The sequence below is a fragment of the Embiotoca jacksoni genome, unplaced genomic scaffold (genome assembly GCF_022577435.1).
Source record: "Embiotoca jacksoni isolate LCO1_2020_lvr unplaced genomic scaffold, fEmbJac1.0.p SCAF_65, whole genome shotgun sequence".
Taxonomy (NCBI): Eukaryota; Metazoa; Chordata; class Actinopteri; family Embiotocidae; genus Embiotoca; species Embiotoca jacksoni.
The window spans coordinates 823,246-840,912 of NW_027185420.1; the positions used below are offsets into that span (position 1 = coordinate 823,246).

The window sequence follows — 17,667 nt, forward strand, 5'->3', positions numbered from 1 at the left end:
AGATGTAGTGTGCGTCCTCGTGGCCATGTTGCGCTGTGAATGCGCCACAGTATTTGGAATAAAAAAATGTCACGTGTTCGAAAGTAGAAACGACACAAATTTGGAGGAAGTGGTCGCATTCGTAAAAATGAAATAGGAGGAAGTGGACAGATGTGAAGGTAACCATGGTTACACCTGTGCAACAGAATGCAAAACATATTGTGAGTAAGAGTAAGTATGTAAGAGTCCAAACATGGAGGAGGACTATTTGTTAGTGTCCCGAGGGACGTATGTCATCTGGAAGCTTTTATTTACCACCAATCCTTTATGACGTCATCATTTCAGGTCATTTTCCTTTCAACTTGTTGTAAAACGTTTCTTTTTGATATGAAGCCATAAACAGTAAGTGTCCCCGTCTTCATATATCGGATGTGCTCCTTTAAGCGGCACCCTGCTGTGCTTGTGTTTTAATGGCTCCTCATCTGATTATGCAGTCAGTGAACCGATGTGACAGGTTAACTAAAGCTGCACTACGTATGTTAAATGCTCAAATAAATTCAAAATGAAGCAGCACATCCCGCGATATACGATGCACGAGTTACATTCTCTAAAGGTCCTGAAAAAAAGATATGTCTGAAAATAAACCGACAGCCTAGTTAAATCTGAAATCAAAGTGGAGAAGAAAATAAATTAAAAATGAATGGAAATTGCGTAATTATTATGCTTTGGATTTGTGTTTGGGGATTATTTATTTATGAATGAAAAGTTAACACGTTTGCAGAACAGGACAAAAATGTTACTCAGAGAGGATGAAGTCATTCTGCTGTCTGATTTTAAGGTGTCTTTCTATTTCAGTCTATACAAAACACTCACAGCAAGAAAAAAAAAAATCATACTTCAGTAGACAAATTATACAGCAAGTAGCTCCGCCCCCAGAGGTCTGATTGGTCAACTGAACATTCAGGAAAAACCCTGATCATAACTAGAAATTTGACTCCGCCTCCTCACTGGAATATAGAATTAGAATAGAGTTTCATATAATATGTAATATAATGTAGTTTCTACTTGTTCTAGATCTATTAAATGACCCGTTTGGTGAAGTCGGGTCTCTTTTGGTCCTTTTTGGTCACTCCGAGCACCCGTACCGTAACACCACGGATAGTCACGCACTTAACATCCTTAGTTATGTCCTCAGATATCTTTGTTCTTCAGATATCTTTGTTCATCAGATATCTTTGTTTGTCAGGTATCTTTGTTCATTAGATATCTCTGTTCATCAGATATCTTTGTTCATCAGGTATCTCTGTTCATCAGATATCTTTGTTTGTCAGGTATCTCTGTTCATCAGATATCTTTGTTCATCAGGTATCTGTTCATCAGATATCTTTGTTTGTCAGGTATCTCTGTTCATCAGATGTCTTTGTTCATTAGATATCTTTGTTCCTCAGATATCTCTGTTCATCAGATATCTTTGTTCATCAGATATCTTTGTTCATCAGATGTCTTTGTTCATTAGATATCTTTGTTCCTCAGATATCGCTGTTCATCAGATATCTTTGTTCATCAGATATCTTTGTTCATCAGATGTCTTTGTTCATTAGATATCTTTGTTCATCAGATATCTTTGTTCATCAGATATCTCTGTTCATCAGATATCTTTGTTCATCAGATATCTTTGTTCCAACCAGACTGAGCCATCTGATCAGTTTAGTGTTTCTATGTTCTGTATTTATTCAGTTGGAGACTAGAAATCCTCTCTGTTGCTAGGTGGTTGCTAAGGGTCCTGGAGTAGTCAACATTGCGTATGTTACATTCAGAGTCTGTTGTTTGTTTTCCAGTTCTTAGTCGTACCCCATGTGTTGCCATGGAAACGGAGATCACACAAACAAAAAGTTTAATATTTTGAGAGTGAATATGAAAACATTTAGATTATGTATTTTATTCAGATGGTTACTTGTTGTGTAATCGCTGTATACTGTTTCAACGTCATTATCGTCACGGCAACTGGCGTTGACATAGCAAAAATTCTCCAATGTCAGCTCCTTAAATGTGGATATTTTCGAGTTCCTTTACTCCTCCATGATAATACGAAAATAATCCACAGATTAATTGTTAAATTAAATATTCATTACTTGCAGCATTGAGGCCGGGAGAAGGTAAATTGTCTGTAAAGCTACGGAGAGATGTGTGTAAGCAGGAAGGGAAAAGAGTGGAGGAGATTACCTCCTCCCCGAGGATAAAAGGCCAGGAAGGCACTGAGGGAAGTGGATGGGAGGGCGGTGAAATCCTATTTGAGCAGCCGGAGGGAACCCCCCCCCCCCCCCGTTAAAACCCGCTCGGCGAGAGGTCGGGGAACATGTGAACTGTAGTTCTGCAGAGGCAGACACGAGCGGAGATGAAAGACTGGAAGAACTTTACTGGATTACAGCGAGCAACAGAAGAAGTGTCTTCAGCATTTCAATAAAACGGCTTAAAAACAATGAGGCGTCGGATTCACTGACGGCCGACTGCGTCACCGTGGTGACGTCTTCTGAGAAAACCACACGGAAACAACAGTCTTCAGAAACCCAAAATGCAATCACAACGTGTAATTTCAAGGTCAGCAGTTCAACTCCTCAGAGAGCTCAGAGATGGTTTCATAGGAGACATTTTGTGAAATATTATCTTCAGAAATAACCGAACCCAAAGCTTCATCCAACAAAACGGTCCAAATCCAACCTGAACTCATCCGGTCCAGAACACAGACTGTTTCTAAAAGAGTTCGTAGCTTCAGGTCTGTAAAATGGTTCTGATCCAGAAGTGTCTTCAGCTGCAATACCACGAGTGCCACTAGAGGTCGGCTCCAAAAAGCCTCCGGCTCCATAGACTCCCATTCAACTTCTCTCATCAAATCCAAAGTGAATAAAATGTGTCCATCAGTTATCTCGGTGTTGTTAGCTAAAGTCACTCCTTCTTATTAGTTTTCTGGAGGTCCATCTGAAAATAATCCCTCATTCATTAGAAAAGAAGATTCAAGAAGACCTGTTTTTGGGGGCGTGTCTGTTTGATTGACAGGCCTGTGGTGCAGTCAGGTTACAGCTATCGGTGGGCGGGACGTAGTATCGTCATGGTTTCCGATCAGATCGGTCAGATCCACCGCTGGCTCCTCCCCCAGCTCGTCCAAATATGGTCACTTCCTGCTCCAAACCGCTCCGAACTAGTAAAGATGGTGACGGACAGAATCTGAACTGGAGGATTCATAACGTTCACAAACCAACGATGACATCACTGACGGTTCATGACATCACTGATGGATGATGACATCACTGATGGAGCAGGTTGGTCTGGACGAAGCTCTAGTTTTGGACCTTTCTGTTGAGTGAAGCTTTGGGCTCATTGGTGTGTTTCTACTGAACTCTAGATGTTTTGCAGCGGCTCTGATGTTCAACACAATGTGGACCAAGAACCAAATCTAATTCATTTGAACTGGATGTTTTCCATCTGTTATCTGCACCCTTTCAGAAAGGAGGTCCGAACCCAGAACCGTCTTGTGAGGTGACGGCATTAACCGCTCAAAGTCAGCTGGGATCAGCTCCAGTTTCCAGAAAGCAGATCATGTATAAATGGACGGTTGTTTTGGGATTCATTTCATATATTATCGTTATTCCATTTCAGTGCAGTGATGACGCTACTTTGGCCATTACGAATGATATTTTTTGAGAAATAGGAGGGTGGGAGAAGTTTAGACATCATGAGTGTGACACATCGAGAGAGCTTTCAGAAAAGGAGTCACAAATCAACTGGCTTCCATTTTAACAGCTTAAAGGCTTTGTGAAATGATGTGATGCTTTATTTCGACAGATGGCAATTAAACGTCTTTAACCGGCACCAACAAAACCCAGCGGCGTTCCCCCGCCACGTTGTGAAGGCAGGCAGGGAAACAATCGGCGGGATTTTCACCGTTTCCTTTCGAAGACGGAGAATGGAGTCGGACACAAAGACGGTATTACACGGTGAGGTTCCAGCGTCGGTTCGTGGCTCAGTCGTACGCCGGCAGGCCGAAGAGCGGCGGCTCGAACTCCTCCATGCTGCGGAGGCGGAGCGTGGCCTCCCCCGTGAGGCCGGCGTCCAGGTTGTCGTCGGGAATCATCACCACCTGCATCCCGGCAGCCAGCGCCGCCTTCACGCCGTTGGGAGCGTCTTCGAACACCAGACACTGGACAAAAGGAAACAGCCTGTTAGCCTACAGACCAGAAGCTCTTCTTCACGTGTTCAGATCCAGTCAATCGATAACGTAAAGACTGGCCGTGCTTCAGACACTTCTGCATCAGAACCATTTTTCAGACCTGAAGCTACGAACGCTTTTATAAATTTGATAAAGTTTGTTGTTGCACGACGGATCACGACGGTGTGAATTGTTGAATTGTGGGTTTCTCTGTATAATATTGTAAAGTTCTTCTGAAAGGACTTGAATGTGTTAAGTGCCATGAAATAACCTGTGTTAAATTGAATTGAGTTGAATATGACCAAGAGGGTCAAAGGTCAGGGTGCAGTACGTACTAGAAGTATAAAGAAGGTTTGTGCATAACTTCAACTGAAGAACTGGAAGGAGGACACATTCAGGGACACCACTGAGTGTGGGTTTTTTCTGTTGTGCATGAACACTCAGCTCCAGACCAGACTCGATAAAAGGACGTGAAAGCAGCCGTTGCCCCAGTAACCCAGTATCTATAAGAAATATGAAGGCGGTTCTAATTCATCTGATTTTTCCAGGACCTGTGTGAACTGTGAGCAACATGTTACGTAGCAGAAAACTGGAGGAGAATTCATTCAGACACATTTAATGTGCACGTACACACTTGAACAGTAAAACCTCCCTTCAGCTGAGAGGACACTCTTTCAGTACTTCTACCCGCTGAATGTCCAGCTGCTCTTTACTCCATCTGCCATCAACTTGGAATACAACTTTTCCTTCTGCGTGACCGGATACCAGCTGAGTACGAGAAAAGCTCGCAGTAAATTATGGTGGAAAACAGCCGTGGTGAGCCGCCGAGCCGCTCTTTCTTTTATTCTTTCTTTCCAAATCGTGAACTTTGATGAATCAATTTAAAAATGAAATATTTAATTTGCATAAAACATTTGTCTGCAAACTCGAGCCGAATTACAGTCGTGGAGGTTTATTTTTCTTGCAGCATCAGAAAAGAAAAACAAATAAAAGAAATAAGGTTTTGAATATTTTTCTGCGTAACTTTTTTTAAATTCCAAAAGTTTTGTGATTTAAGTTTTCTCCAGACAAACAGCATAATTAACATTAGAATCAAACAAATGTATGATTTAAATTGATGTGGAGGTGGAGGAGGAGGTGGACAGAGGTAGAGGTGGAGATGGAGGTGGAGGTGGAGGAGGAGGTGGACAGAGGTAGAGGTGGAGATGGAGGTGGGGGTGGAGGAGGAGGTGGACAGAGGTAGAGGTGGAGATGGAGATGGAGGAGGAGGTGGAGGTGGAGGAGGAGGTGGACAGAGGTAGAGGTGGAGATGGAGATGGAGGAGGAGGTGGAGGTGGAGGAGGAGGTGGACAGATGTAGAGGTGGAGATGGAGATGGAGGTGGAGGAGGGACAGTTACTGTCACACCAACTGTTCAACAGAAACAGAGCCATAGATCTTTGAACTGAGATTGAGTGTCGGCATGACAACGTGTCCAGAAACCTGAAGCAGGTTAACATCTACAGAACGAATCAGCTGTTTGCTGTAATTTATTGTTGAAAGTACAACAACTGCAGATCAATATTCACTCCCGGGGGGTCAGGCTGCTCCTTCAATCCAAATTAGCGTTAATAAATGCCACAAATTCCCCTTTAACCTGCATTAGACACGCCTCCTTCGTCGCCCTTTTTATTGACTCCATTACTGGTTCAGAACCACTTTGACTGAGGAGCTCTTCAGCCCCAACAGGAAACAGCTGTACAATGACTGGAGTCTCAGAGAGCACCTAGAGGACCTTTGTTCCTCTCCTCCCGTATTCAGGTAGAACAAAGACGCCTCTTCCAGTTTCTTTGAAAACCCTAATGGACTTTTGTGATGTCACTAAGCCTGAAAACTGGAGGAAGTGGAACAATGGTGGCAGAAACACTGAAGAGTGCACAACAGAGGGCCCTCGCTAATTCCCTTGATTGGGAGCAATTAAAACGAGTAATTACCCGATGAGTGAGCGAAATGACCTTTTAATCTGCTTCCAGTGTGCTGCATTGAAATGGATGAAAACAGACGGCGCCGCGGAGCGGACGGATCGCTGGGCTGGATTACAGATTACAGATTACAGACAAACTGTCCGTAGCTGAAGAGAACCAGACCGAAACCAAACTCAACACACACATTTGACCAGTTTGTGGGCTGTCAACTTGAGCAACATCACACTGGAGGGTGTTCTTTAACGTCAATAACCTGATCATACAACAAGTTACCAACTAAATCAAACATATAATCTAAATGTGTTCATATTGTGGAGCAATTCATTCTCTAAATATGAAACTTTTTGTTAGTGGGATCTCCGTTTCCATGGCAACACAGAGTACGACTAAGAACTGGAAAACTATCAGTAGACTCTTACTGTATTTAAAATACGAAATGTTTCCTACTCCAGGAAGTAGTCCGACCCTTAGCAACCACCTAGCAACAGAGAGGATTTCTAGTCTCTAACTGAATAAATACAGAACATAGAAACACTAAACTGATCAGCTCAGTCTGGTTGGAACAAAGATATCTGAGGAACAAAGATATCTGAGGAACAAAGATATCTGAAGAACAAAAGATATCTGAGGACGTAACTAAGGGTGTTAAGTGCGTGACTATCCGTGGTGTTACGGTACGGGTGCTCGGAGCGACCAAAAAGGACCAAAAGAGACCCGACTTCACCAAACGGGTCATTTAATAGAACTAGAACAAGTAGAAACTACATTATATTACATATAATATGAAATTCTATTCTAATTCTATATTCCCATTGAGGAGGTGGAGTCATATTTGTAGCAGTTGCCCAATCAGATCTCTGGGGGCGGAGCTACTGGTTGCATAAACAGTCAATAAGCACAGCAAGCAGAACAAACAAATAACTGAGATAAGACATCATCCTGTCAGATGTTCAAATGGTTTAAATGCGTTCATTCCTCCAAGACACATAATTCAGCTGCTCGTACAGACTAAAAAGCAAATAAGACGAACACTGTGTTGCTGTGGGCACATTGTTGGCGAAATAAAACATCATCCAGGGAGGCTGCTCTTCTCTGTTTGAGTAATAAATCAGTTTGATGGTTTGTCAGATGCACAAAATATTTAGAAACACTACGAGACAGGATTTCTTTACAAGCCGGGAAATTGCCAGTTATTTTATCTTCCATCACGAGAGTTAACATCCATGTTATAAAGTAATCTTCCTCTAAAGTGAGCCCGCCTGATGGACTGCTGGATTTGAAGAGTTATATCTTAAGTTGAATGACATGTTCAGATGCAGCTCCCCAGATTCCACCGTAGTAAACATAATCTCAGTTTTATCATGATAATCCTTTTAGAAGGTTTTGTTGGCAGTTACCAATCGGTTAGTGAAGCTTACCATCTATTACCAGCCTCCTCTGGTGGTTACACCCTGATTTGCATATTGCATGGAAAAAGTAATACGGATTGTAATACGACTTTTTGTGCGGCTGAGTGACTATAAACACCAAATGAGTCCAACTTGTAAAACCCAACCTCGTCCTTTTGGTGAACACATTTATCCAATTGTCATTGTCTGAATTTTTTCCGACACATTTTCTGCCTGGGATGACCAGAGCAGCGTCAACAGCTGCTGACTACAGCCAAAATCCATTTCCCCACAGTGGCTGTCACACGGAGAGGCGCTGCCGTGCCTCCTAAACACCCGAGCCACGGCAACAAAGCCTCAGCAAAATGGAACAAGGTAAATCCACTCGAATTCACTTTACCAACATTTGTGGAGGGAGACGAGAGTTTATCCACCTTTTCTCTGCCAACATTAAATCCTCATAATCCATATTCATGGTACATCAGAGGAACTGATGAGACAGGAAACAGTCCGAGCCACTCTCTGGCGAAGGTTTAAGGAATAAACACCTTCTCCAGATACGACTATTGAAAATAGACCAAAAACAACATCGAATGCTGAAACTAAAAAATCTTATTGCTTTATCAAAAGTATATGCTCATTTTGAATTTGATGGCTGAAACATTTTTCAAAAAAACTGGGGCAGAGTAAAAATACAAAAACACACCTGGTGGAACATCTGACTACTAATCAGGTTACCATGGCAACAGATCAGGAACATGATTGGGTATAAAAAGATGATTTCAGAGAGACAGAGTCTCTCAGCAGTGAAGATGGGGAGAGGTTCACCACTCTGTGAAAGACTGTGTTGGAAAATAGTTCAACAATCTAAGAATAATGTTCCTCAACGTAAAACTACAAAGAATTAGTGGATTTCATCGTCTACGGTTCATAATATCATTAAAAGATTCAGAGAATCTGGAGAAATCTCTGAACACAAGGGACAAGGCTGGAAACCAATATTGGATGGTGGTGATCTTCGGGCCCTCAGGCAGCACTGCATTAAAAACACACTATTCTGGAGTGGAAATCACTGCATGGGCTCAGGAACACTTGTGAAAACCATCGTCTGTGAACACAGTTCATCGCTGCGTCCACAAATGATGTTAAAACTCTCCAAAGAAGAAACCAGATAGAAACATGATCCAGAAACACCGCCGCCTTCTCTGGACCGAGATCATTGAAGATGGACTGAGGTGAAGTGGAAAACTGTCCTGAGGTCTGATGGATCACAATCTGAGATTCTGTTTGGAAATCATGGACGCTGCATCCTCCAGGTTAAAGAGGAGAGGGACCATCCAGCTTGTTATCAGCTCAGTTCTAAAGCCAGCATCTGTGATGGTACAGGGATGCATTAGTGCACATGGCATGGGTAGCTTGAACATCTGGAAGGAAGCAACATTTCACTTTCAAAACTCCAGAAACTGGTCTCCTCACCTGAGTGGAGCGGTGAGGAGACGCCAGCTGGTCCCTCTTCAAAAGGTGCTGTGGCAGATTTACAACCCAAACAGGACTCATCAGAGCCAACAGAACCTGGATCCACTTCGTACCCGAGTCAGCACCGCCGAATGAGACAAGACGAAGAGGACGCAGGCCAGAGATGTAAACGCTTTGTTGGTTGTGTGCACATTAAAACACACACCTTTGGTATTGTCTTAAATACAATTGACTCATTACCACAAACACACACACACACACACACACACACACACACACACACACACACACACACAGACAGAGGCAGGTGGCAGCAGCCGGAGCCTGGATGCAGTGATTTGGACCGGACCCAGGACTCATTTGGCTGCAGACAGCCGCTCAATAAAGGACACGTCTTCAATAAGCGGCCATGAGACGAACGTGATGGAGCTGCACGTACAGGACGGATCACAGGGGACATCAAACATCATTGAAATATGATGTTTGATGTCCAGATAAGAGTCATCATTCTAATTATAGTGGACGGCCACGTGTAGTTGTAATTGAACTTCTGTTAGAAGTCTCCATGAAATCTTCCATGAGATGAATTAAAAACGTTCAATACGGTTAGAAAACGCTGCTGTCACTTCTGTTGAGAGCCAACGACTGGGAACTACTGGAACTGAAATCATAGAGGACGGGAGGATGTTAGAACTGGGAACTACTGGAACTGAAATCATACTGGGAACCACTGTAGGAAGTCATTTTTCTTTCTAAACTTGTATTTTTTTTCTAACTCAAACCAAAGAATACACTCATTTATATTTTTTGCACACTTAACCAGCTTCATGGGGTGTCGACCTCAAACTCCTCAAATCTGCAAAGCATTTGCTCGCTGTTGTCCAATTCATTGAGGTATTGATGGTTTTTTTTGAGTATTAATGAAAAGATTAATTTATTTTAAAGTTCTCGAAAATAGTTATGTATTGAATAACCTTCACGTTTACAAGTCAAGGCAAACCGTGGCTACTTAGAGCAATCTTAAATACAAAATATGTATTGCTTTGATTCAATTTTGACATAATTTTTCTTCATGTTATTGTATGTTATATTCAAGGTGCATAAAAAGAAAAACTCTTGAATTCGTGGATGTTTCTGAATTTTGTACTTGTGCTTTGCCAGGACTAATAAAAGATCCTTAGTTTGCTGTATCCTTTTGAGAGCATTCACACATGACAAGTCCACACAGGTTCGAACCCAGAACCTGCTGAGAGGCTACGACGCCATCCTCTGAACCACTGCGTCGTTCGTGACGTCCTTAACCCGATATAAGGAGTCTTTTTTTTTAACAGTCAATTTTCAGTAGAGCCAGCCTGAAAACAAATTCAGACCAAGGCTGAAATTTAGGCACCAAATTCTCATACTGTGATTGCTGCTACAAACCGCCACTGAACAAAACCAAGAAACCATGAAATGCTGAATACACCAGACAGAACTTTCAGGGGAGAGTTTTGATTAGTTTGTAAAAAAAAACACAAAAAAAAAAACACATTAAAACTAAAATGATGGAAATGAAAAAAAAGTTTGTGGCAAAAAATTTACTTTGTATAGCTGTACCTTTCAAAAAAGAAATACAGTTTGTTCCTATTTCTTACTTTATACTTTGCTTATTTTTTTCTCAATAAGTCTGTCAACATGAACTCAGGCTGCTCACCAGCCACGAGATCAGTGGTTCTTAACCTGGGTTCGATCGAACCCCAGGGGTTCGATGAGTCACTCTCAGGGGTTCGATGAGTCACTCTCAGGGGTTCGATGAGTCACTCTCAGGGGTTCGACGGGTCACTCTCAGGGGTTCGATGAGTCACTCTCAGGGGTTCGACGAGTCACTCTCAGGGGTTCGACGAGTCACTCTCAGGGGTTCGGCGAGTCACTCTCAGGGGTTCGATGAGTCACTCTCAGGGGTTCGATGAGTCACTCTCAGGGGTTCGACGAGTCACTCTCAGGGGTTCGACGGGTCACTCTCAGGGGTTCGACGAGTCACTCTCAGGGGTTCGACGAGTCACTCTCAGGGGTTCGACGAGTCACTCTCAGGGGTTCGACGGGTCACTCTCAGGGGTTCGATGAGTCACTCTCAGGGGTTCGGCGAGTCACTCTCAGGGGTTCGACGAGTCACTCTCAGGGGTTCGGCAGACACACTGCGGTCAAGTGAGCCGCCGCTTTAAAAATTAATGACCGTCTATTCCTTAAGGTGCGTTCACACCGAGCGCCCCGTTCGGTGTGAACGCAGCATAACGGTACGGTGGCTTGGATAGCCCTACGGTGGCTTGGGTAGCCCTACGGTGGCTTGGGTAGCCCTACGGTGGCTTGGGTAGCCCTACGGTGGCTTGGATAGCCCTACGGTGGCTTGGGTAGCCCTACGGTGGCTTGGATAGCCCTACGGTGGCTTGGGTAGCCCTACGGTGGCTTGGGTAGCCCAAAAAGCACGGAGAAAGCTAAAACTTATGCTGACTAGATAAAGCAAATATCATCTCATTATCATCTAATAAACAACGGTGCAAGTCCAGGTCTGGGATATATTAAAGTGCATCGCAGCTGTTTGTGTAACGTGTAAAAGACTAAAAGTTCATCATACTGTAACCCTCAACTCAGTTTGATTTATTTAGCCTTTTAGCTAATTATCCAGCCTCCTAACTGCATTAATGCCCAGCAAACACTCCCGAGCCCCCACGTAGTCACATCCAACCAGCGTCTGCATCCACAGTTCCTCCAATGAATTACACCCGCAGCACACAGATGCTCCCCGGTTGACTTTGGACTGTTCGGCTTGGTGACTGAGAGACATGTGACACAGATGCGACGGCAAAGTGTCAGCCGCACGCCGACAGTCTGTCTGCCTGAATATGTGACACGGCCGAAGACAAAGAGTCTGGCAGGGTGGAAATGTTCATCAGAAAACCCATTTAATGGGTCTGAGCCGCACAGAAAATGATAACGATGTTTTATTGTTTGGAAATGAACCAAAAGGAACACATGCTCGTGGTGTTTTAACACTGATAGGAAGAAGGAAGCTGTATTAAAAGGTCATTTAAGATCTATATAAAACATTCGACTTTGAATATGAAGTTGTGTCTGATATGGTTCTCCAAAAAAATATCGATTACCTTGTAAAAATCTTTCTAAACAAAAATTCCTTCTTAGACATTACAAATATGCAAATGTTCATTTCTCAAGTTTGTTTGTGTATTTATGAGTTGAACCGGATCAGGATTTGCTCTAAAACGATTTGTGATGTCAAAGATCCTGCTCCGAGCCACTCCCTTTAAAATCCAAAACTTGTCTCCTTCAGTAGGTAAAAACAAGCAGCTTTAAAACTACACATCCATCATTCATCGTCAAGAAAACAAATATTCATTTTATATATAACAAAATAGTGCAAAGAGGACAAATAAACATAGCTTTGTTAAACTGGAAGATGAATCTGTTAACTGATTAATAGATTATTTTAGAAGAAGTGAATTACCGTAATATCCTGCATATGATATTTATGATGATTTGTGGTCATATGATAAATGTATGAAAAACATCAGTATGTTGAAACTAGCTGAAAAAGAGGAGCTCTGTAATGTCCTATTATTAATGGACAGTTGAACACAAATAATTTTGCCATACAAAAAGGAGGGTTATCGTAAATTAAAATACAGTAATATCAAAATGTTGTTTTTCGGCAAAAATGCAGGCAATTTTAAACGTAAAAATCATACCAGTGTCTGGCTGAAATAGTCATCGAGTGTTGAAAAATGAAATTCTGATTCTGTGGATGTCCTGAACCAATTCAAAGGATCAGAATTGGGGCTGAGCTGACTTTCTGTTGGTCTGAACGTGGCATCAAATTCACCTGTCTGGCTGCCATTGTTTTGTATTTTTCACTTGCAATTTTCTAACCTGAAAAATAGAAGGATGGAAAATGTAGGGATGTAGTGAGCCGAGCCTCAGGATGAGTGATGGGCCGGTAAATGCAGCCATCAAATGATCTCCATCACACAACCTGGAAACAAGAGCTGAGAACAGCTGGACTGCAAATAAGTGCAAACACATGCCTCTGTATGTGGAATGGTTTCAAATCTAAGCATGCACGAGGGACTAAAATAAAAAAACATGTCAAAATCTGTGAGGACTTTTGTTGTCCAAGACATCCAACCAACAACCTGTAGTTTTGAACTGAAAATGATATTAGTACCATCAGATATAATGTGCATCTAACAGAAAAAAAAAAGATGAAGGATTTTCTCAAGAAACTCTGAATACTGGAGGTTCTGATTGAGAAGTATGGAGCTGATTATCTTAAATTATTGAGATGATGTGAATAAAAGTTTATCTCGGAGACAACTGAAATTACTCGATCACGTCTCCAGAGGAAGGTTGCCAGTGTTTTCAGGCTCACAGTGAGGATATTAAACAGACAACTGCTAAAAGTTTTATTTTAGGTATTTAGGAATTCATGTTTATGAGCTTCAGATGATATATTCTGCAGCAGAATTATTTAATAAGTAACAGCTTATAGTCGGAGAAGCCTTATACCTTTATATTCACTATATTTCTCTTTGCATATGCAGCTATTTTACCTCCAGGGAATTAGATCCAATATGGAAACCACTATCAGATCCCAACCCTACAAATATAAATCATAACCACTAGAGGCAGGAAGGATACTGTATTAAGTCAAACTTGGATATCACATTACTGTTTCTAATTTATTCTACTTTACACTAAATATGGTCCCATTTACTTCTTTATTTAGGTTTTGGTGCTGTTACTTTTACTCGAGTAAAGTATCTGAGTACTTTGTCCATTAACTGTCAGTTCATCAGAGGGAAAGTGGACAAAGACAAGAGGTAAACATTCAGTCTCTAGTCAACCAGACCAGGTGTAACAACGTCATTGGACAACTGGTTGAACACAATTTAAAAGGTGGAAAGTTGTCTTTAGAATTGATTCAGCGAACCCTGTTTCTACTTCTTTTATTACTTTAATATAAACACAGAATATGTGCTGTTTGCTGGTAGTTATCTGATGTAATTCTAAAGCAATTCATAATCCAGGTTAAGTATTTGTGGAATTTTTAGAAAAACTAGAGAATTGCATGTTAAAAATGTTCTTTTTATTAGTTTATTAAATATTACAAGTGCCACATGTCCAAATTGTACCAAAGTCACCACGTCCCACCCTCAGGTGCCCAATAACCCCCCCACCAAGTCTGAAGCAGGTGGGACCAACGGTTGTGGAGATATTCTCAGGCCAAACATACACGCAAAAATATACAGACAGAGATTCCTTGAATTATATTTAGTAAGATAACAAGAGGTATTACACGCCTCATGGAAACACACATTCACAGACCATAATACATCATCCTGTCAGTCTGCTCTGATTGACTCGCTCACGGTGTGTAAAAGGATCATGTGCTTTACTCGGAGAGGTTGTTTGTTACTCCCGACAGAGCTGTGACAGGCAGACGTATGAGACAACCGTAGCAAGAAGAAATAAGACGGAGATGCATGCCTGATACATGATGTGAAACTTTAACGCGCTGACACGCTCACGTATGTGTCAAAGACACACGTCAGGCCTCTCCGGTGATGCAGCAGCTGAAGGGAAGCGTGTCCGTTGTTGTACTGCGTGCAGCGGCCAGTGAGTAAGCGACAGTGACAGATCGCCCGTCGCGGTTTCTAAATGACCGCGGAGCCCCGGGCGGCGTGACGTTTCATCAGAGAGCAGAAACACAGTCCATGATGGACGGACGCTCGCCACGGCCGACTCCAACAAGTGCGAGTGCCGTGCGTTAGCGTCGCACGTCAGATGGTCGCGATCGCAGCCTCAGTGGTTCAAGGTTGATTCAGAGGCCTTTCCCTCCCCAAGGCCACGTTGTAATGACCGGCCGGGTGAACAACACAGCGGATGTCAGATAAATGTTGAGAGGAAAGTGCTATAAATGTCTGCTGTGAACTCTGACCTTATTAGTACCACGCTGATAACAAGCTGGACGAACCAAGCGCCCTCCCTGAGGTTTAAGACATCCCAAGGGTGAGTGAAGCACAAGTAAACAAACTGAAGAAGTAGGAATATTTGCTGCTTCTAGCCTTCTGACGCTTTTATCCAAAGCGACTCACAACACACCGATGGTTCACCATCGGGAACAATTTTAGGGTTCAGTGTCTTGCTCAAGGACACTTGGGCATGTGGACAGGAGGAGCTGGGGATCGAACCACCAACCTTCTGATTAGTGTGCAACCCACTCTACCGACTGAGTTACAGCCTCCCAAAACAGGGTGAGTTGATTTGGTTTTGTGTGCAATACACAAACAATACATCTGCCAGAGTCCCTGAGTCTGACATCTGTACAGCAAACATAAGTGTACTTCCAAGAGGTAAACTTGTTCTAATACTTAGTCTTTCTGGGACTGCAGTGAGTACGGGGTGACTACAGATGCCGTCCTCAATAACTCCGGATATCTCAGAGCCACCTCTCAAGCCTACAAAGGGGAGAGTGCTTTATATTCAGAACGGGTGTTTTAAAGAGAATTATTCCTTTAACGCTGCACGAAGGGAAGTCCTTGAAACTACTGAACATTTCTACATGCACCGGTGGTCTTTTTATCTACGTCATTAAAAACTCCTAAATGACATTTGTGCAGGATTATAGATGTGATTGCTGAGTTGAATTAGTTTGTCATAAAGAAAACGTAAAGTTATTTTGTAAAGTCAAACGTGCATGTTTGGAGTCGACCGATGTGACCTTTAGTTTAACAGGTTCTTAGTGGCATTAGTGAGAATAAAAACAGTCAGACATGTTGACAGACCGACAGAGTGCTTTCACTACAGGGGGAAGCTTACCGAGCACGTTTTCATCGAGAGATAACTTACCACTGTGCCGGGTTAAAAGAGATTGCAATTGGCTCAGAGAAAAGCCCGTGGACAGCCCAAGGACCTCATCAAAAAAATCACCATTGAGCCAAAATGAGTGTCTGCAAATCTCACAGCCACCCGGCCTCCTTTTCGCTTTGCTTGTGATGTGAGGAGGACCCTGCAGCGGGCTTAACCCACTCATTTGAAGTCTGCGGTGATAAAGTATCCAGCAGATTTCCAGAAAACACAAACGGGGGAGGAAAAGGAGGAAGAGGAGGAAGAGGAGGGACGGAGCTGCGTAGCCGCATGCAAGTATAGAAAGTCATACGCTGTGCTGGATGAGAGGGATGAGAGGCCTACCGAGCTAAGTGGTCTTAAATCAACCTGGCCATCACTGCACTCTAAACTCTTCACAGACCCATAATATTTTGGAGTGTATTCCAGAAGCTTACCGTCCTGACTTTCACAGAGTGGAACAGATTACCGAGACGCCGATGGAAACCTCTCGGGACGATTTCCGAGTGTTCTGCGGAAACCTTTTTTCAGGGCCGCTGCATCGTTTCCACAACAGATGCATCTGTTCCATAAGTGACCTTGACCATGAGGCCAAACAAGCTTCAAACTGCAGGGAAATGAAATGCTAAAGTGATGAATGAAATGTTGGAAGTCCACAGACTGCAGCTTGGGAAACAGAGTTGTTTCTTTTTTCCTCCATTGTGGATCGCAGCGCTGATTCTTTATTATGTGACTCCTTGTAAACCCGGGATGGTTTCTGAGGGATGAAAGCCAATGAAAAGAATGAGGGTTGGTGAAGGTCCTGAATCATAGTTGCAGTGTTGTTGCAGCATCATTATCTGGACATCCAAAGCTCCCGTGGCCGAAGGGAATTGTCCGACTCTATCCTGCCTCTGAGAAAAGCTTTTCCCACTCTCTCATTTCTCAGAGCAGGTTTTCCTTAAATCACCAAACTGTGTGGATTAAAAATGGTTTTGGAGTGAAAGTGGTGGGACAGTGGGACACAGTCCAGTAAAACATCGGTTAAATATAACGGACACTGTAGTTACAGAGTTTCCTCCAGAACTAAACAGGTTCTGAGGCCTTTTGCTGTTTGCACCTGTGAAATAACGAAATTCATCAACATATTTGACCTGTTTGAAGATCCAAAGAGTTTCATTCAGGAGGGCCAATAAAAACAAATGGAACGGTTTAAATCTATCATAATTATATTAGATGTATTAACTGATTCACTTGAAGCCTCGTTATGATACGCTGTCATTTACGCTGTAAATAGAAACTCAACACTTCCTGTATTGTTTCAAACTAAAAGCTTTGTAGCGTTCTATGACAGAAACCCTTTTATTGTGAAACATTTGCAGGAACGTGTTGAGACTGAAGTCGGACGATGAATCATCGACAACAACCTCCAGCTGTGTTTCCTCTGATGCGCTTCCTCCTCCGATGCGTTTCCTCCTCCGATGCGCTTCCTCCTCCGATGAGTTTCCTCCGACGATGCGTTTCCAACAACGATGTGTTTCCTCCGATGATGTGTTTCCTCTGACGATGTGTTTCCTCCTCCGATGAGTTTCCTCCTCCGATGATGTGTTTCCTCTGACGATGTGTTTCCTCCTCCGATGTGTTTCCTCTGACAATGTGTTTCCTCCTCCGATGTGTTTCCTCCGATGATGTGTTTCCTCCTCTGACGATGTGTTTTCTCTGACGGTGTGTTTCCTCCTCCGATGAGTTTCCTCCTCCGATGATGCGTTTCCTCTGACGAT

At 42.8% G+C, this 17,667-nt stretch overlaps 1 protein-coding gene across 1 annotated transcript in view; it reads right to left on the reverse strand.

The window, feature by feature from the left end:
• Positions 1 to 2,375: 2,375 nt before the first annotated feature.
• The window catches only part of pudp (pseudouridine 5'-phosphatase), a 29,001-nt gene continuing 13,709 nt past the window's right edge, over positions 2,376 to 17,667 (reverse strand). The window contains exon 4 of the mRNA XM_069175264.1: positions 2,376 to 4,174. Within this exon, the coding sequence (XP_069031365.1) occupies positions 3,998 to 4,174 (177 nt within the window). The 3' untranslated portion in view covers positions 2,376 to 3,997. The remainder of the gene's footprint in view (positions 4,175 to 17,667) is intronic.